Below are 22,039 nucleotides of genomic sequence, written 5' to 3'. Positions count from 1 at the left end.
AGATGAAGACTTTGATGTTTAAAAAATTTTGAAATTTGTCCAAAGTCAGTGAGTGATATTATGTGGCAAACCTGGTACTTATCTAGGACTTGTTGGATTATCTATCCCTAAATAAATCATGAACCTCTGAAGACTATAAGAGACAGAGCTTTCTTCATATGTACAGTTGGTGGAAAATGATCTGCTTGCTACACTATGACATTTGTGAAGACATATTCAATGACTAAATAGAAAGCTTTTGATTGCAAGAAAAGTATTCAAGGGAATTGAATTATGTAGAAACCCTAAAACAAAAACTGGAAATTATGGTTTGCATATAAAGACTTCCTTAAAGGTCCCATGTGTTCAAAGCTTGGTCTCTAAATTATGAGCCCAATCTTTGAGATGTAGTTGAATTATAAGGACTCCACCCTAGTAAAAGAAAATATTAGCCCATTTGTGTATTTGTAATTGAGTAAACTCTTAAAATGTGGTGGAAAATGTGTAACATCAAGCTATATTGTTGGAAGTAACTTGCTGCATCATGCCTTTGAAGAGCTTTCTCTCTCTTCTCATCACTACAAGCCCATGGTCATAGGGACATTAACTGGAATCAAAAACCACAAATGATAACAATATAATAATAAAATTATAATAATAATAACTTCATCCACTGAGTTATATTTTCTCAGATATTTTGTCACTATGATAAAAAAAAAACATAACACAAGGAACCAGTGATTTTTATGTTGTTCTGAAGACAAAATCAGAGACCATACTCAAGAGGAAATATTTCACAATGTAGTGGGCCCCAGGGTTTGGGCAGCAGGAACCAAAACGGATAGCCCTTGCTTAAGATACACAATGGCAACAGCTGCCTATTGTTTTAATATAGAGCTGAGTTTCCCTTCTACCTCATGAATGACCTAGCCCTTCAGGACAATATCTAAAAGACTCTGAAATGTTCAAATTAGAGAAGTTGCACCCACTATTTTTTATTCTCACTTTGGTTCTATTGTTCTGCTTTCTAAAACTATGCTGTTTCAACAATGTTTATTTTATCTGCATTTTACTCTACATTTTATTTGTGCAAAAACATTCTGAAGAAAATAGAACTCAAGGAGCTAGGGACATGACTCAGTTTGCAGTGTGATTGCCCAGTGAATACTAAACCCTGAATTCACTCTCTAACGTCACATAAAACTGAGCATGTTGGCCTACAGCTGTAATCTTAGCCCTGAGGAAGCCAATGTAGGATTACCAGAAATAGGCACTTATCAAGGTCATTCTCTGCTACATAGTAATTATAAAGGCAGTCTGGGCTACTTGGGATCCTGTCTCAAACAAATAAGCAAGCAGAATAATTCTATATGAAGTCACTCATTTTGTTTTCCTTCCTTTTCCTTTTTTTAAAATTTTCTCTCCTCTCGTGTGTGTGTGTGTGTGTGTGTGTGTGTGTGTGTGTGTGTGTGTGTGTATGCGTACATGCATGCATGCATGCATGCACTTGCGCGGGCACACGTGTACACATGAAACTCAGGTCATCAGGTTTTGCCACATGCAAATTTTTTCTCTGAGCTATCTCACTGGCCACCAATTACTACTACTTTATTGTAAGTATATTTGTGTATTATTAGGAAGGAGATAATGAATAAAGCCTATAATTCCAGCACTCAGTAGCCTGGAGCAGGAGAATCACAAATTGGATGCCAGCATGGACAAAGTAGGAAGGAAGAAACAAACATTTTATGATTGTTTTTGGAATGTAAAGTGAACATCACAACTCCCAGTAAATACTTTAAACATTTCCTTGTAAAATTTGATTTACTCTTTTATTTCTGGCCCTGGGGGCTATCAATATAACAAGCACCCTAAACAGCTTCTCTTCTTCAGTAACTGAAAACAGATAGAAACTGTTAGTTAACTCTTGGGATCTGTCATCATGAGTTTCTAAACTGTGAACAATGAGCGATATAATAACTACAGAGATAGCTAGGGAATGTTTTACCAGACATAATTTCCATCCAGACCTGGATGTTTGAACAGATTTAGTAATTGTTGGGAGCCGGCTCTTAGCCGAAAGTGGCTATCATCTTTACAGCCATCTCGAGCCATATACCCTGACAAGAGACTTGTTTCAACAGCCTGCAATAGCTGAGCGCACTCTGATAAACATCTTGTTACACTGTTTAGTGCCCCCAGCTGCCAGGTGCTCCTGGTATCCATGGCTACAAGGCACGTGACGTAGTGGCTTCAGTTGAGATTGTCCACGAGGGCAAGTCACGTGATAAAGGGTATAAATACCCAGGATTTCCCTTCTATAGGGGAGTAGAAGAGTAAGAAAGTAGAAGAGTAGAGGAGTAGGGGAGTAGAGGAGTCGAGGAGGTAGAGGTAGAAAGTAGGAGGTAGTAAGTAGTAGGAGGTAGTAGAAGAGTAGAAGAGTAGAAGAGTAGGGGAGTAGAGGAGTAGAGGAGTCGAGGAGGTAGAGGTAGAAAGTAGGAGGTAGTAAGTAGTAGGAAGTAGAAGAAGGAGAGAGAAAGTGAGAGGTGTCAGGAGACTGAAGGAGTGAGAATATAGTAAGAAGAGAAGAGAATAAAGAAGACTTGAAGAGACTCCACCGGACTCTAGCTTGTATCTATCTTTTGCGTCTCTCGCCCCTTTTTTCCCCTTCCTCCGTCCCCACTCTCTCTTGCTAGACCCTGACCTGCTGACCGGAGCAGCAGAACCGGCCGGCCTTTACAAAGTAACAGAACCCGACGGCCGTTACAAAAGAAACGGCCGTTACAGTAATTAAGGAGAGCACTCAAGAAACATTACATTGAGCTAAGACAGGTAGCAATTTCACTTTGTGGTGATCAGGAGATCAGTAACCCAGGGAGACAACATAAACTTACATAGAATAGTAAAGAAAGGAAGAGAGTATGGAGTGGGTAGCTTATGGGTTTAAGGGAAGAATTAGTGGTATATGTATGTCTGGAACTCTAGACCATGAATACATGGGTGAGAGAGGCTAAATATTATGTTTGGAAGGTGGGGGCTTTATTCCATGATGACAGGAAGATCAGTGCAGTACTTTTAAATCAGTGTGTGTCCATGGATACGCATGTTAGTACATATTTGTATTGGTAAGTACAGGAATTTACATATCACAGTGCATAAAGATATCAGAGGAAAAGCTCAGGTATCTGACCTTCTATTCTTATTGACCACTACGGTGCATAGAATCAATAAGCATAGCACAGTTAGCTGGCCTAAAATTTTGGAGATTAAGCTGATTCTATACTGTTGGAGCACTGGGATTGTAGAGATGTGTATTTTACTGCACCCTGCTTTCTATGGGGTTTGGATGTCTGTACTCAGGTCCCTCACGCTTGTGTGGCAAGTGCTTTACCTGTTGAGTCATTTCCCCAGGTTAAGGAAGTTTTTTTTTTAAATACCATTATGCTGACCTTACTTTAAAATAGTTTATCAGAGTATAGAGATAGAGAAAAAGAGACATTGAATACAAGAAATATTATCACTATTGTATGAGTTCAGATGCATGAATGCTGAAAGTCTGAAAGCGAGGGAAAGGAAATATGTCTGAGGAGTCAGGTGAATGGAAGGCAGTTAGACAGATCGTTTGTAAAGGTTCTCCTTTCTTTTTCATATCTGACTCTATTCTGCCCTCTCTATATCCTGCTGGAATTCTGATTCTCCCATATTGCTTCTGTCACTAACTGCTCATGTTGGATTCATCCTTGTGGAAATCTAAACTCTAAGGATCAGTATTCTTTCTCAAGGCATTTTCCCATACTTAAAAGAAAATCTAGGTCCTTCCTTCCAGAGTTCCTGTTTAGATGGAAGATGAGTTATCTTAGCGCTGCAAGGAAAGTGGGAAATTTCAGAACTTTCCCTCAGGCTGGCTGTGATTCCTAAACTTGTCTTTATCCCTCCTCCAACAGAAAGTCACTCTGATTCCCCCTGGCCCTCCATCTGTCTGCATGTGTCCTAGATCTCCCTAGGCAGGGATTAGGTAATTATGCCATTCCCATCAGTATGCCCAGGAGTCTGGCAGGAGGGAAGCTGCAGGCTGGCAGCAGTGGGGTGGGCAGGAGCCAGGGGATAGTCTGCTCTAGGAGTCCTCGAGCAGCTTGCAGCTTTTTTTGGCCCTCAGTGGGTCAGCCACATGCCTGCCTGCCCTGGATCTGGCTTGGCACAGAGGCCAGTTCTCAAAGGAGGAGAAACAGCATTAGATAAGAAAGAATGATTGTCATTGTTAAAGTGCCCCTCTAGGTCCAGTCTAATGGGCTCTCTCTCTCTCTCTCTCTCTCTCTCTCTCTCTCTCTCTCTCTCTCTTCCTATTTTCTGCCCTATCTCCTCTCTTGAAGCCTAAACTTCTAATTTAGGTGTTTACAGTGTGAATGAAGGAACTGTCTATAGACTTGTCAAAAATTAAATGAACCAAAAAGTATTTTTACTGAGAGTGTATTCAAACATAATATATATATATATATATATATATATATATATATATATATATAAAACAAAGACATGTTGAGAATATATATATAGTAGAAAGAGAGAGAGTTGGTGTTCAATGTATACCAAACTATGTTCAATTATCCACATATTCAAATATACATAGACATAACAGACATTTACCTTTATATATGTTTATTTTAATATGTATGCATTCATATATATATATATATAAAGAAACACAATGTAAAATTAAGAACACTTGAGCTGACACTAAGAAATAAGTTTCATATGAAGTATTTTCTTTCTTTTTTACTTTTTTTTATATAATTTATTTTTTCTCAAATCGTAATTCATTCACACAGGGGTTATAAACACAGAAAGGCAGGATGTAGGGAAGGGAATGACACTGGAGTGTGGGTGTTCAGGAGGAATACAGATATCATCAGAACCGGGTAATGGCTGGGTGAAGTTTCAGGGGACAAGTCACTATGACTCTGCCTGTGACTCGCTTGTCCTTATCTAAGTTGGTATTGTCTGCCAAGGCTACCTATTTACAAGGTCTATGACTACTCAGGGTTGTAAATTTCCACCAAAAGCTGCCTGTTTACATTAGCTTATAGCCATCTGTTTCGAAGTTTTTCCACTGAGACCCAAGACTTGGTGTTAGTATACATGTATGATAGGCCTATTGCTGATTTTAGGCCTTCAGTGGGTAAGGAGGGCTGCCCCTGACATCTCCTCCCTTCTCTAAGTATAGAAGGGCTGTGGCAATTCTAATCTTGTGAAGGCGGGGATAGAGGCCTGACCTCCAGTATTTGAAGGGGACCTTGTAATGGCTCCAGTCCCCCTGTCGTTGTCCAGTGAGGCATGAGGGCCATACCCATCCCGATGTCTTTTTCCTGGAGAGGGGGATACTTTTGACATCAACCCCTATGCAGTCAGGCTTGTCCCTCAGGGAACCCAGAGAGATATTTTTATCTTTTATTTATATTCCCTTGCAGTGCTTAGCCTCGCAGCCTAAGCAAGAATTCAGATCGCCTGACAGAGGGGGTTCTGGGTGGCCCCTCTCTGCTTGGTCTTGGGGCAGAAGTCCCCCATATGAAGTATTTTCAACAGACCTCAGTGTAGAGGAAAGAAGTGATGTAACACTGGCAAGTTTTTTATGAATTGATAAATAATGCCAAACCCATGTGTTTAAAAGCAACTCAGATTGAACTAGGTGGATAACACACAAAAGAGACAAGATGATACTTGGGAAGAAGAGTTCAGCTGGAGGAGAAGGGGATAAGAGGAAGTAATATATGTGAACATGACTGAAATACATTCTATACATGTATGAAATTGTCAATAAAATAAAAAATCTAAAACTAATCCTCAGCACAGATTATGTATATGGATAGCTCAGAATTTACAATATTTGCAATAAAAATAAATAATACAGTCAAATTTATCAACTTATAGAGGAAACAGAGAAGTTTCCCAGTTATAAAAATAGTATAATGTCTCCATTTGGCCTTAGAGAAATATATTTTAGATAACTGGAGCCTAAGAATAAGTTCATTGCCAATAAAATAATTTTCCCAAATGAGAATAAATTTAAAACACACCACATCCTTAAAATAGCAACTACATAATGGCATTTAAATAGCACTTAGATTTTAACATGAAGATCATAATTTCCTTGTTTATCAGCTTCTATTCAATCATTTATTTTTTTCTTTTCCAAAAGTATGTAAATTTGCTCTCTTGTCATGGAGGAAATGAACAGACAGTATTAATAGAATTACTAATATATTTCACTAAAAGAAATGACAGGTGTCTAATGTTGAAAGCATCTTACTTTATAAGCATGATAATAGAAGCTTAGAGAGTTTATTGAACTCTCATCCTTATCTAGTCCCTGCCCTTGGAGATACAGGACACATGTAGACAGAGGACTGAAAGAGAGGGGTCATGTTCTACTATTTATTTATACATTTATTGGTAAATTTCTACAATGTACAGAGCCTACTTCAGTGGCTTATTTATATATTTTCCCCTTTCTAGAAACTGACAATATGCTAAAAGAAAGAGATTTGCAGTAGCTTTTTCCTGCGATCTGGCCTAAGATGACTTGGGAGTCAGGAGGGGGGGAAATAGTCTTACTTCAAAAATATGTAGATTTATCATCAATAACTTAACTGCTTTACTTTTCTGTAGTAATGTGCCAATTAAACAACTATTTCCTCTTTCTTCAAACTTTTATCTATTCTTTCTTCCTTCCATCTTTCATTATTATTATTAATTATTATTATTATTAATTTTGTTTTATTTGTTTTTTGAGACAGGGTTTCTCTTTGCATTCCTGGACATCCTGGAACTCACTCTGTAGACCAGGCTGTCCTCAGATTCACAGAGATCTGCCTGTCTCTGCCCTCTGCTGGAATTAAAGGCTTGTGCCACCAAAAGTGTGTCACCACACCCTTAGCTATTGTTTCTTAAAATTGTCTTTGATTCACTTTTAGTAATTTATCCATTTGCTTATAGACATACCCGATACTGTGTAGTATGACAGTCTAAATGGGGGCTTTTCAATACAATCATCTGTTTCCCTGAATCCAATATTTTGCTGTAATTTATTTTAGCAAAACAAAGGAGATTTCTCAAGATTAATTAATTTAATCAGGGTTATTCCCCCTGTAAGTCTTCCCAAAATTTCCATATTAATACATTAATCTCATCCCAGGAAATATATTTTACTTAACCACTAATAAAGTAGGAATTCACTAATCTAAGACAAATACATAGTTTCCACATAGTCTGTTTTAACTGTAAACCAGTAGACATGTGAGTAAGAAAAGGCCTCTAGCCTCTCTGTTAAATATTTTGTATAATATTTGAGTGGTGTGAGGCACACCGCTAATATGTATAAAAAGACTTTGACTGTTAGACTGTCTATAGACTGTCATCAGTGTGTATTCTAATATTGGTTTCTGTAGTTCTGCTTTGGGTTTACTTCCTAGCCCAGAGATAGTCTCAATAACAACTTAAAAAAATCCTGAATCAAAATTCAGGATTATTACATATTTTGAGGTAAGGGTATACTTTTGTACATCATTGCAGCCCAGATCAGAGCAAAAAGCTGCAACAAGTTTTCTTTCAGTTATATATTAATTTCTATAAAGAAAGCAAAATTCAAGTTTCCTTTTTCCTAAATTTAGAAAGTTTGCTTTTGGGGATGTCTATTTAAAAATATTGACTAGTTAGAAATAGAAAATACCAGTGTATGGATTCTGGACAATCCTGGATTTTGAGACTGGTTCTAGTTGACCTGAACTAGAACCCTTGTTCTCAGTGACCTCGACTATTTTCAGCCTATTGTAAATAACAATAAAAGGAAATAGAGAGGGTTTTTTTATGCTTGAATCTGATCGAAGTGCTTTTATGTCATTTTAATCAGTTTTAATCATCATACCAATTTTCTGGCCTAGCTGAGACAGATAATGATTGACTTGCTTAGGACTACATATCCAGTTAGCTTCAGATCTAAGTTCTTTCTGAATCAACACTCTTAACTAAAGAACTCTGTGGAGTTCCTGTGCTTAAAGTAGTCCTATGCTTAAAGACAAGTTAACATTAATATATGAAAAAAATAAATGAATCATTAAAAATTGTGGCAATCATATCTTATTAAATATTTTCTAAGTACTTTGGCTATGGACTCTCAATTAATCAATCATCGTAATTCCATGAAGATGGTACAACTAGCATTTCCATGATCATTCTTATAAATATGAGGAACATGAGGCTGTGACGGTTAGCTACCTGAACAAAGATTGCTCATCCAGTAAATTCTCTAGCTAAGTGCTATTATTTACCTTCAAATGTTACAATATAATCACTACACCACAGTACCCATCAGCCACTCAGGCTGAAGAAGCTAAGTTTGAACATCTGATACTTCTTTGCTGATAAATTTTATATTCATATCTCTGATTTACTAGTAAAACATCTTTCTTACATCATAAAAATATGCAAAATGAAATTAAATAGATATGTGTATTAGGAATGGTGGGTGTTTTCAAGCAAAAACAAATTAACCTAGGTTCTCCCCCACTGTCTTCATAGCCTACACGGGCCACATCCAATAAAACATTTATATTTTGCCAAGGAATAGAATCTTCCTCTCTCGGGTTCTATTGTGGATGTGGTAATTGATCAGACTGGGATATAGCATGGCCAAAGACAACTTACGGCTTATCAAACAGCAATTTTGCTTCAGGCTCCACCATTAACAAGCAATGAAAACATGAGCAGATAATTTTTCCTCAGTTTCTTAATCTATAAAATGAGAGCAATGAGTGATTGCTTTATGGGAATGACTTTACAATCAAATAAATAAATATATGCAAATTATTTGAGACCTGACATTTTGTGATAAGCATCTTATAACTGAGACATGTCGTTTTCTCTTTGGAGCAGTCTTTACAAAGTAAAGAGACTCTCAGTAACTGCCAAATAATGTGTCATTCAGTATTCCAACCTAAATTCTTCAACTTAGTTTCATGAATTTTATTGTTTAATGATAGCCAAATGAAGCATAACAATCAAAATATTTTTAAATATAAAAAATCTGAAGATATGTGCTTAAATATTATGTCAATACACAGAACTATTTATAGAAATGGAGAGGAGACAATATATCATAATGTTTGTGACAAATGTACCAAATATTTTCTTCTGTTTCTATAAAAGATCTCTAGTAATTATTAACGTAATGTGTTTGAAACAATGGTTTCTTTGTGGAGACCAGGAACAGTAGATTCGAGAGACAGGCAGGAAGATGACTTTCCTTTATACGTTTTGTTTCATAAATCTTAAGCTCAAGTCTTTTCTTTGTTAACCAATTTTATTTACATTCATCATTATTAGATCTTTCTAATTTGCATTTTATTAATTCTAGAAGGACTCATTGAAAAATATTTTGAGAAACCTAAAAAATCAGAAAATATTAAAAGGCAATTGTCAAAATCATACTTCATATTGTTTCAAAGGTTAGCAAGCTCACTTAAATTGCAGATAGTAGTCCATCCTTCTATGGCCAACCTCTCTCGGGTTGAACTAAGACTCTAAATATTTCTGTAGCCTGAAAGATTCCTCTTTTCTCAACTGCAAATTTTGTAATTTATTGTATGAGTGATATAGACATTTATCTACTATACTGTGGCCTTCCAAATCTTCTGGCAAGATCACCTATAAGAAGAAATGTGTAAACCCTCTGCACTGGCTGGACTTACTGTGCTAGCTGCTCACCAAATATACATGTAAAGACTGAATGAAATCTCCAAAGAGTAATATTGTCAAGAAAAACACATTATGTAATAATACTCAAAGCTTTATTGCTACTGGAAAAGGAAGAGAAAACAGTCATTTCTTTTAAACAATTGCTTCATTTTATCTGAACACATTTTCAGAAGACTAGACATTATTTAAAGAATGAGTTCTTTCCAAGCATAGTACAGTACTAAATTTGTATTAATTATAAAAATCTCCCTTCACAAGTCTATAGTCTTGATTCACATGTACTACACTCTCCAAAGGCATAATAATAATATAACTCTCCTGCACCTTAAAGAAAAATATCTAAAGCCATTAAGTTGCATAGCTATTCAAATTATTGTTCTTTTTTATGAAAGCATCACAAGCAATCAAGAATTGATTTCCTTCTTTTCTCTCACTCCAAACTTATAAGCTACTTTCCCACTGAAGCTTTAAGGCTATATCTATGGGACTCAAATTTTTACATAAAAAGAAGGAAAAATAGATTAAATAAATAGTATCTAATAAATAATGCAGATAGCAATTATCTATAAACATAAATTCTAGGCAAATAACAGCAAATTCTCAAAAAAATTACATAGAATGACTCTATAAATAATTCTGTTTTCTTATTCCCACTAGGGTGATTCAAGGTGTTGTAGGGGGAGGGGTGTTACTGTCATGAGTTGTTTAAGACTTCTTTACAGACTTTTAAACACATTTATAAGTCAAAGGTGCAAAGTGAGCAGAGTAAGTGCTGCAATAAGATGGACACAAAATAACTCACAGAGTGAAGAAATAAATAAGAGCAATAAAGAAAAAAGATACGTACATGGTTTGGTAGATAAAATGGCATATTTAGCTGTCATTAATATTGTCAAAATTTATTCCTAGAGATGTATCCTCATCAAGGCTATTTATACTCTTGGGTTGAACCCAAATAATTGTTATGGAAGATGGATCATGATAGTAAAATTTCTCAGGGCTAATTTCTCTGGAGAAGAGAAACTTGGCAGAGCCAGTGTGGATACAAAGAAAAGAGACAGCACGTAAAGAAAAATAAACTTTCTTAAAACTGATCAAAACCTGTGCTGAAGATACAGACAGATAAAAGCATTCATTGACCCTAAATTTTGATTCTAATCAAAATTTTGATTCTAATCAAAAATTTTGCTATATAATAACATAATAACTTGGAAATGAAGACAAAGTAACAATCAGTGGAGGGTGGAAAGTAAGGAGTTACATTTATGTTGTGAGAATTCAAGATTGATCAGTGTCTGCAGTCCTGGAATTTGTGATACTGGAGTGGACAAAACTCTATGGCTTTAATCACACTGCTTTAAACAGTGAAATTCGTCTTGGTAGGGAATATCCATGTTTTTCCAGTGGCTATGTGTGAGGCAGAATCCTTCAGTTTTATTAGTGGGATGGCAGCCAACCACCATTTTATTGCTCTACAATATGAACCTGGCTGAGTTCCGGTTCTAACTGAAGCACCTGAACACTTGCAAAATTCCCACAGCCCTTTAGTCATGGAAACTAAGAAATGAGCTAGGTAATATTTCTGTGTCCCAGAACAGAAATCTCAATGTCTTTCTTGCTTGACTCCACTAAAACAGTTGTTTTTTAAGTAGTATCAAGAATAAAGTTTGTGTGAGGCTTCTATCATGATTCTGCAATCACTAAAAAGGATTTGTATAACTTTCAGCACAGTAATAAGTAGAGTTAATCTCTTAAAGAACATACTTGACTATTTATGGTAATATCCAAGTCATTATTTTAGGCTCTGGAAGTTATATTTAAATATACACAAAGATGATTTGTCAAATTCACACAAATTTTGTGTTCTATAAGCCAACAGACATGTACCTGATGCCCCTTCCAGTTCTATATAATCATTCCATTTATGCTATTTTCTTTTATTGCTTTTTAATTTTAAAAATGTATGAAAGATGAAAGGTATATGTTGACTTAGAACAGTTGCTTCATGTTTATCAGAAAGCAACAAACACTGGAAATGGAAAGTTAATTGGCAGAGCATTCAATTAGTCTTTGCCACCACTGGAGCAGGGCCTAGGCTTTCTGTTCTATTGCTATGTGGCCTTAAATCGTCAAATATGTTCACTTGAGGATCCCAAATATAGGATTGGTTCAATGTGAGAAGTTATTGAGAAGAAAGTTAGCAGGTACAAGAATTTCTGAACAAACTAAGACTACTATGTTTGATGTATATCCAAAGATTCTTTTAAATTTTCTGAGAGTTTAGCTCAGCCACTAGAAACATGGAAAACATCTCCATGTCATTCTCTGAAATGTTGATGCTTAATTTATTGCTCTAATCAGAGAAGATCGTATTGAGCTGAGTTCCAATACCATGGTGGGGGTAGGAATCATAGGTCAGGTCTACAGGAACATCATAGCGGGGAGTGCCAGTCTGAAAGGGAGTTGACTGCACATGCCCTGAACTTAAACTTGCAGAGGTATAATGTGGCATGAAGTTGTAGGATTTTTCCAAGTCAGGGGAGCCATCTTGCTTCAAGGAGAAGTTGCCACTAATGCTCAGGGGTGGTGTGAGTGGACCCTCATAAGGGGGCGTACTGCAGTCAGGTGGATGGCTCCTGAAAGAGTCTCCCAAATTCTTAAATGGTTGAGGCTTGAGATGAAGAGGATGTGTTTCCATATGTCCATAAGGAGGGCTGGGGAGCCCTGGAGACTGATAGTTGAAACTGTGTACAGAGACAGTAGAGTCACAAATTGGAGATTTTTCCTCATGCTTCTCCAGAAGGGCAGACTGAGGCCCCAGTTGGAGGCAACCAGCAACTAGGTTGCTTGTGGGCTGAGAGAGACCTTTACATAGCATCTCCACAAATCCTTTCCCTTCAAGTGTCTGCCCAGTCTCCAGGACTTCAGACAAGGCCCAGATGTAGTTCCTTGCCAGTCGAAGAGTCTCTATCTTGGAAAGTTTTTGAGTTTTAGAGTAACATGGCATGACTTTCCTAAGATTATCCAAGGCATCATTCAGGCCGTGCATTCGGGTCCGTTCTCTCGCATTGGCCTTGACTCTTCGAGCCCTGAACCTTTCCAGCCGAGCTTTAGTCATTTTCTTTTTCTTGGGACCTCTTCTTTTAGGTTTATCTCCATCTTCTTCCTCTTCTTCCTCCTCTTCAATACTGTCATGCTCTTCAGTTAAGGTTCCAAGCATTCCATAAGAGTCTGGTCTTCTCTCGTGCTCCTTCATCTCATTTTGAGAGCTCAGACCTTTGTCCATCCAGGATTGTGTGTTGAGCAGCTCCACCGTATCCTTGGATTTCATGTACATTTTTGCCATCTATAGATTCTGGAAAAAGGAAAACATAAAAAGTTAAACCCCCAAATATCTGGTGTAAATCTAAACTGAGATAGATATGATGGCACATGCCTATGACCCCAGCCCTTAAGAGATGGAGGCAGGAAAATCAGGAGTTCGTCTTTATCAGTATATAGGAGTTTATCTTTAGCAGCATAAAAAGTTTAACCCCAGTCTGAGCTGCGTATTGTCAAAAGACACATAAACTTTGTTTAATCTGTGGATATAGAGCAGTTGTGTTTCGTACTTTCTTTGCCAAGCTCTCAATTTAAATTAAACTAAGGCTCAAAGAATTGTTCTACACATACATCTATTTACAGCACATTGGGAAAAAAAGCAAACACAAAAGAAAAAAATTGAATCCTCATTGTGGTGTTACTGTCTGACTCTTTATTCTTAGATTATTTATATTGTGAGTATTTTATACAAAATAACTCAAGTAAAACTCCAAGCACACATTCTTTTCTTTAGCAAATTTATAACATAAAGGAAATAGGTGAGCATATAAATAATTGCCACAATAGAAAAAACATGGGATAGCTAAAACAATCCTGTACAATTAAAAAAACTTCTGGAGTCATCACCATCCCTGTTTTCAAACTGTATTACAGAATTATAATAATAAAAGCCACATGGTGTTGGCATGAAAACAGACAGGTTGATTAATGGAATCAAATAGAAGACCCAGATATAAATTCACAAATCTATGAATGCCTGATTTTTTTTATTTAAAAGTGAGTAGTGTGTGTGTGTGTGTGTGTGTGTGTGTGTGTGTGTGTGAGAGAGAGAGAGAGAGAGGGGGGGGAGGGGAGAGAGAGAGAGAGAGAGAAGTGCACAATGGAAAAAGAAATCTTCAACTAATGGCACTGGTATAACCAGATGTCTGCATGTAAGAGAAAGCAAACATATCTTTATCACCCTTCACAGAACTCAAGTCCAAGTGGATCACAGACCTCAGTGTGAAACCTGATACACTGAACCTGATGGAAGAGAAAGTGGAGAATAGCCTTGAATGGTTTTGGCATAAGATACAACTTCCTGAACAGAACACTGATAACTCAGGCTCTAAGATCAACAATTAATAAATGGGACCTAATGAAACTGAAAATCTTCTATAAGGTAAAGGATGCCATCAATCAATATGACCAAACAACAGCCTACAGAATGGGAAAATTTTTTCACTAACTCCACATCTGACAGAAGGCTAAGATCCAAAATATACAAAGAACTCAAACCAAATAACCCCATTAAAAGTGGGGTACAGATCTCAACAGAATTCTCAAAACAGAAATCTCCAGTAGCCAAGAAACACTTAAAAATGTTCAACATCCTTAGCCACAAGGGAAATGAAAACCAAAATTACTTTGAGATTTCATCTTACACCTGTCAGAATTGCTAATATCAATAATACAAGTGACAACTCATGCTGGCTAGGATGTAGAGCAAAAGGAACATTCCTTCATTGCTGGAGGGAGTGCAAACCTGTACAGCCACGGGAAACCAGTATGGTGATTCCTCAGAAATTTGGAAATGGATCTACCTCAAGATCCAGATGTACTACTCTTGAGCATATACCCAAAGAATGCTCCAATCTTCCACAAGAACACTTGCTTAACTGTGTTCATGGCAGCTTCATTCATAATAGCCAGAAACTGATAACAATACAGATGTCCCCTGACTGAAGAATAGATAAAGAAAGTGTGGTACATTTATACAATGGAGTATTATTCAGATGTTACAAAAAAATAACATCATGAAATTTACAGACAAATGGATGAAACTAGAAAAAATTATCCTGAGTGAGGTTACCTAGACCCCGAAAGACAAGCATGATATGTGCTTAGATATTAACCATTCAGAAATCATTCTACAAACTACTGACCCAGAAAGGTTAAGCCAAGAAGGGCTCAAAGGAGGATGGATGGGTCTTCCTGGAAAAGAGAAATAGAATAGATTTTGCAAGTGGACTGTGGGTGAGTATGAATGGGAAAAGAAGGGATCAGGGGTGAGTGGGGGATATGGATGAAAGTAGAGAGTACTGGGAAAGAAAACTGGAAAGGGGGGACTTGGAGGGAGGCACTGTGGAAACCTAGTGTAGTGGAAACTCCCTGGGTCCTGAGAGGGACCCTAGACAAGACTTGTAGTAATGGAGGATACGGAGCCTGAACTGGCCATCTTTTGTAATCAGGTAAGGTTTTCAGTGGTGGGACTGGGACATCAACCCAGCCACAAAACCTTCAACCTATAATTTGTCCTGCCTGCAAAACAGGCTGAAGTAACAATGGAACAGAATTTGTGGGAATGGCTAATCAATGACTAGTCCAACTTGAGGCCAACACCATGTGAGAGAGCCCACATCTGACACTGCCTGGATAGCCAGGAACTAGAGGCTGGATAACTCAAGCACCTAGGATAGAACCAAACACAAGTGGCAAAAAAAATCAATTAAATGATTCCTAATGATATTCTACTATATTCATAGATCGGTGTCTAGCCCAATCATCATCAGAGGCTTCATCCAGCAACTGATAGGAGCAGATGCACAGAAACACACCAAATATTAGGCGGAGCTCAGAGAACCCCACAGAAGAGGAGGAAGGACTATAGGAGTCAGAGCTGTTAAGGTAACCAGAAGAACATGGCCCATAGAATCGCCTCATTAGGAACCATAGAGGCTCACAGAGACTCAAACAACAATCATGGAGCCTGTATGGGTCTGAGCTAGGTCCTCTGCATATACGTTATGGGTCTGCAGCATGTTCTTCTTTGGAATTCCTAATAGTGGGGATGGGAAGCATCGCTGACTCTTTTCCCTAGTCTTGGGATCCTTTTCCTCATACTGGGTTGCCTTATCCAGCCTTGGTATGAGAGTTTGTGCCTAGTCTTAGTAACTTATTATGCCGCTTTTGGTTGATATCCCTGTGAGGCCTTCTCTTTTCTGAAGGGAAATGGATGAGTGGATGTGGGGAAGAAGGGAGGTGGGTGGGGTGGTGGGAGGAATGAAGGAAGAGGAAACTTTGGTCAGAGTTGTAACAAAAAGTACAACATAATAAGCAAAGAAAAAGAAAATTTGCTGAAAGTGAAAATTATTTTTAAATAATAGATATATAGTATGAAAATAAACTTATATTATCAAATAAAACATATATTGAGAAGTTAAGAAAGTAAACTGTTCTGGGTTTCTAGCTATAGCAAGATCATCAAGACTACCTTCCTTGTTCTACAGAGGCTTAGCTAGCCTCTATTTAGAGATGTTTCACAAGCATCTAACTTGTACATTACCATGTTCCCCACTGGCTCTGCCAACAGATGACTTCAAGTACTTTATATTAGTTCCAGTGTGACTGGGCTGCTCCATGTCCAAAAGAGCATTGTAATTCTTCATAAGCACCCTGTGTTCTCTCATAGGGGTTAGGAGTGTCAGACTTGTGTCACAGTTTCATGAAAGAATCATGAAATAAAATTGCCGCTGGCCATTAACAAATTTACCCATGTATTGACAACTCTTTCCTTTGCACATGAATCTCACACCATCAGAAAAGACTATAACAATGGTTAGAAGCAAAAGTCAGTGATCCACCAAACTTATTCAAGAGTATTTCAATGAAACAGTCAGAAAATACTTTATTACACAAAAATATGAAACAAATGTAAAACAAAACAGAATATAGTGACTGTGAACATAACAAAGGACTGTTTTAGATAAACACAGAAAAAGCCTAACTACTTCAATTCACTTGCCTAACAGATACTGTTTGATATGCTTAGCATGCAAATTTTACCATACAAAAAATAGGTTTAGTAAACATCTTGTATTCATATTACAAGAGTCTGAGCAGTTTTCAGATCTTTTGAGTCATTCGTAGGTATATAGTTTAGCAAATAAAAGTATCAGATAAGCCCTGCTGGGTCATCTCAGCTTACTAGTTAGTCCTTGAAACATTAAGTCCTCCATCACCTTTGATTATGAAAAAGGGAAGAACATGATAAAATGCCTTTTGATCCTTGAAGCTGGAGTCTCCAATCAATTAATTCAGGGATTAGTACATGGCATTTACAAAAATATAAAAATATTATTTGAATTGTTTCTGGTAATTGGAACTTGTTTTCATTGTAACCTCATTTACCTCCTATAAATAATTAATGTTATTGCATTGCAAAAACAGTCCAGGTTTCATATTAATCAGCAAAGAAATCATGTCAGCTTGACTTACTCACTTAATAAGGCTTCCTGGTAAGCAGCTTTATTGAAAACACACATTGGAACCTACTGGTCAACTGGCTGCCCAGGCCAAGTCAGAAAATCCCACTTTTAATATGGATGATGAAGCTTGTGTGCTGAGCTGCACTTCTAAGTCGGGCAAATATCCAGAGGGATGGGTAAGGACCTAATTAACTTTCTGTTAAAATAACACAGATCTTCCAGAGGCAGGTGCAGGCTGAGGCCAAAAAAGGGTGGGGTGGGCTTGGGAAACCTAATGCTCTCTGTGTAATTACAATAGCTTTTGTGTAGCATTCTAATTTTGCAGCACTTTTACACTCATTAATCTATATATCCAATAGAGCATACTGTTGAAGGTGATGAGTATAGTCAGCAGCACCATGAGGCCAGTATTTTAAATGGTGGGCATGTAAATACATAGTGTAACAGCACATAAAAACATTTCTGGTCCCAAATCCTAGGCTTTATAGTTCTTTTCCTCCCTTTTCTCTTTCATCACAAGTAATGAAGAAAGCCATTTTGTCTTTAGCAACTGTAGATCAATAGAGCTAAGGCAACAGGAGTGATCATTATCCAAAGAAGGCTTCCCTTGATGTTCTCTGAGGCAGCTTTGAACTCACATTCCAGGATTAATTCCCATCTCAAAGGCTTTTCTTTGTTGCTTTCAGCTACTTATTCTACTCCTCTTCTCTTCTGTACTTTTTTCCTTTTCCTCTTCATCTTTCTCTCACCTTCCTTGTTATCACTGCACTGTGGCATACTGATGTGCATGGAGAGGAAGGAGAGGAGATGAAAGAGAAGAGAATCACCTGACCCACCTGGATCTGAGTACCACTCTCACTTCTATATTTGGCTTTCCTATCTTCTCTCTGTACCTGGCAACTCTTGTTTGATCTTACTATATATGTCAATAGACACCCTATCAGGAATTGGGGTTGGGAAAATAAAATTGACTAATATTTGACTTTAACAAGCTTGGTGATTTTAAGAGGCTTCATAAAATGATACTGTTGGTGGGTATAAAGGAAAAAGCCTATTGGACTTGGAAAAACAATGTGAAGCAAAACAAAGCAGTGAAATTTTACTATTTTTCTTTTATGAGAACCATGAGAAGAACAGGGATAGCTCTGAATTAATTTTCTCTATTCCCATATGTATTGGTACAGTAGCTCTAAGAGAATTCTGTGGGTATATAAATGTGGTTTCAAAAACATGAGGACTAGAAAGTACAGATGGAGCTCTAACTCAATATTTTCAATTCCTGATTCCTAATCCTAGTTTTATTTATTATATTATTTTATATAATAAAAAGATAAGATATAGTTTACATTGTTCAACACAAAAGTATGGCAAAGTATAATGTAAAACAATATCTACATATTTATTTTGAATCTATTTTTGGAATTTCAAACATCTAATCCATTCTTGCATGTGTTTTCTTCATTCAAAATTAAATTCTCCCCACAGATGAATAAATAAAATACACTGTATATGATGTTGTTATCTGAGTGCCACCTCACCTGTTTGGTACAGAAGCAAATATGATAACTGCCCAATAATCTTCACTTCTCATCTAGACCAGACAGCACACACTCTGGAGTCAGATCGACTGGATCCAAATTTCAATTTTACTACTTCCTATATTTGTATCTTAAACTTTTATCTACCTTAATCTTCTCCTCCTAAAATGGACATAATAATAATAACAGATCTAACTCACAGATTATTCTCAGCATAGAATGAGTTGATGCATTTAACCCTTGGGATTAGTGCCAAGTGTCATGAATTCCACATAAGGGTAAGAAATGACTACTAAATATCATGAGTCACAATGACAATAATTACACATATAATTTTAAAATCTTTGTTTAATGTTAATTTCAGGACAATGAAAATCAGTGATCTATTTCAGTTTTTGTTTAAAGGTATTTTTTTTAAAAAAATCTCCTGCTTACTCATGTAATAATGAAGCTAAATATCACAGGTCCTGTAGGACTAAAAGGGATGAATGAAGATTCCAAGCTCTATCAGATGCCTCTACAGTCAGACATAAAATTAGCTTCCAAATTTTCATTCTGTTTATATTTGTGTAGATGAAAGGAAGATGAAAGAGGGAAAGTTCTCGCTCATGCAAACGAAATTTGACTTGATATTCATTCTTAGTTACATGTTCATCAAATTTCTGGTGGAATGCAGAAACCCTCGTCTATTAGGACTGTTTTATCTTCAATTCACAACATGAGCTCCAGAGAAAAGTGAAGTATCTCACAAATAGAAGGAAAAGCCAGAACTTTCAAAAGATAAAATGGGCTTTCTCAATTTCTACTTTTGATATTTTCAAGGTATCACATGATAGACAAGGAAAACAAAACTCAGATTTGAGTGTTGAAAATGTATGATGCACTTCTAATTTTTTATGAATAAAACTTAAGTGGATTCTCTTCAAAGCAAAAATCGAAGCCCAATTCATCCTTTAACCTGCTTATATGCCATCTCATAGGTATCCTGAAAGAAACACAAAACTAAGATACTTTCTTGTCATTAAAGTGTGAGATGAACATAGCAAAATTGTTTTAATGTTTTGTAGATATTGTATGGATATTAAAGGTTATGGTTCTGCCTCATAGAACATAGAGATAAAATCATGTCAGGATTCTCTCAATTTCTTGAAGAAAAATTAGTTTTCAAAATACATAGGACATATGCCAGTGTGGCTAAAATGTATTATTGAATACTAGCTTTTGAGTACAGAATTCTACTACACCCAACATATACAAACTCATTCTGATCTTATAAAGTTGATTCTAGTCTTCGATGTTGGTATTTGGATTTCCACATACACATGCATTACAGGATTTACCTCTTTATTTCCTTCAATAAAATCTCAGTTTTGAGCTATTTTCTCTATTTATTCTATATTAATCTCATTTTTTCACTTTAAAACCTGTTTTGAAAAGGTATTTGCCATAGACAATTCTGACTTCTGTATCTTGGCTAATGAAGTCATAGTCATTGTATGTTTCTATTATGTGGAGAAGGACAGCATGGAATTCTTCCTATACCTTTACTTTCACTCTTTCTGGAAAAGTTTCAATTGAAAAGTGAGTGAAAAGTATTTACACATGTATTTGTGGTAGGTTGGCCAATGTCTTTCCTCTTATAAGCTGAAGGTACTTGATTACCTCTTGCTGCTATGGCTCTAAATACAACAGAAAGGGATTATACAGGCTAATGTCTAAAGAATTTAAGGACCATATAAACTAAATACTTTGCTCAGAGCTGCAGAGCCTACAACAAAACAAAAATAAACCAAAAAACACAAACCAAAAGTTCACAAGTGGCACTCTATGGGAACAGTGAATAGAATAGTAAGTCTTTCATAGCCAAGCTTTTAAATCTACAACTACAATTTCCCACTGATTATTAACTATGTGCATGCCACACACAGAGAGAGAAAGAGAAAGAGAAAGAGAGAGAGAGAGAGAGAGAGAGAGAGAGAGAGAGAGAGAGAGAGAATATACAAGGCCATACTAAACTTCATTCAGTTTCACAGCCTCAGATCATAATAGTGAACTTCATTAGCAAAAGTTAAATGAGTGTCCAATTTTCTCTCCACATTCTTTACTGTGTTAAAAACTAAGGTGAGGCCATTTGCATTTGTTAGTATTTCTTGAATATATTTTTGGTGGAAAAGTGATGACAGAAGAGGAAAGATACACTTAGACAATCATTTTCGTCTAATTTACAATCTCAAACAGCTGAGGGAAAATACATTTCTATCCCATTCAAACCACTGAAGAACTTTTGGCAAAGCAAATGGAGACAGTAAGGAGAATCTTCACTTGTGACCTCCCATGATCTCCCTCTCCTTATTTAATTTTCATTTCTCTTCTCTCTATGCACTGTTTGCCAAGACCTTGGGCTTTGTGAACAAAGCACTCAAATGAGCCAATTCTTCCAACTTGCTTGATAAGCCACTTTGGGGAAACAGCTAAACTTTTGCAGCTTTTTAGCATTAGCAAGATGGAAGGTTGAGCTTCACAGTGACAGAGGAGTCACCAGCAACCTCTTTTCTTCTGCATCTGTGGGAACTTCACACAGAAACTTTAGTAACCACATCCCATCCACAAGCTCACCTCCGGCAGTCCAGTTCCAAGATTAAACTCTAATCTGAATCCTGAAGGACTATCAGAGCAGTCAGATCTATCCTGACCTGACCAGGCAGATTGTGGGAAACAGAAGACACTTTCAGTCGTCCATGTTAAGCTGGTAGCTACCTTCTAGTGACTGTTCCTGGTCTGGGTACCCTGGCCGTTATTTATTCTACTTTTTCCTGAAGTTCTGATGCACCACCAAGACGCCTTCAGGTCAGTGCCTCCACCACAGCTGGTTTCCTAGGTCTTTTCAGTACCTCTTTCCCGGGGTCAGCTCCCGCGAGTAGCTCTTTCAGTACCACAGTGTCTGGGCAGCTCCTGAGATCTGACTGGAGCTTCTGACTTGCTGCAGTTTTGCTGGTTTTGGCTGCTGACCAGAGCGGGAGATATTGCCCACAGGCTAGCCCCTCCCCCTCCTAGCCTAAAGACACACCTCCTTTACAAGGCTTCTCTGACCAGGTCCAGCTTTGCCACTGCGTGTTTGTTTTTGTTTAAACCAGGAAGGGGCTGGAGGGGAGGGCTGCTGAAGTTGAGGGGTGAAAACTAAGAGAACTGAAAAGACTTGTGGTTAAA

At 37.1% G+C, this 22,039-nt stretch overlaps 1 protein-coding gene across 3 annotated transcripts; it reads right to left on the bottom strand.

Annotated features, from left to right (window-relative positions):
• Positions 1–9,801: 9,801 nt before the first annotated feature.
• Positions 9,802–21,821, bottom strand: Neurod4 (neuronal differentiation 4). Of its 3 annotated transcripts, none has more exons than XM_028785158.1 (2): positions 21,590–21,821; positions 9,802–13,081 (listed from the first exon to the last, which is right to left on the bottom strand). In XM_028785158.1, the coding sequence occupies exon 2, from the start codon at positions 13,070–13,072 to the stop codon at positions 12,080–12,082; it is 993 nt and encodes a 330-aa protein (XP_028640991.1). In that variant the 5' UTR covers positions 13,073–13,081; positions 21,590–21,821; the 3' UTR covers positions 9,802–12,079. The 3 variants fall into 3 exon arrangements, with proteins under 3 accessions (XP_028640991.1, XP_028640990.1, XP_028640992.1); XM_028785157.1 differs by having other exon boundaries at positions 21,724–21,821; XM_028785159.1 differs by having other exon boundaries at positions 21,449–21,705.
• Positions 21,822–22,039: the final 218 nt, after the last annotated feature.

This window comes from Grammomys surdaster, unplaced genomic scaffold (genome assembly GCF_004785775.1).
Source record: "Grammomys surdaster isolate TR1022 unplaced genomic scaffold, NIH_TR_1.0 125125, whole genome shotgun sequence".
In the NCBI taxonomy this organism is placed as follows: domain Eukaryota; kingdom Metazoa; phylum Chordata; class Mammalia; order Rodentia; family Muridae; genus Grammomys; species Grammomys surdaster.
The sequence above is the reverse complement of the archived record's forward strand: the minus strand, read 5'-3'. Positions and strand labels throughout refer to the sequence as shown.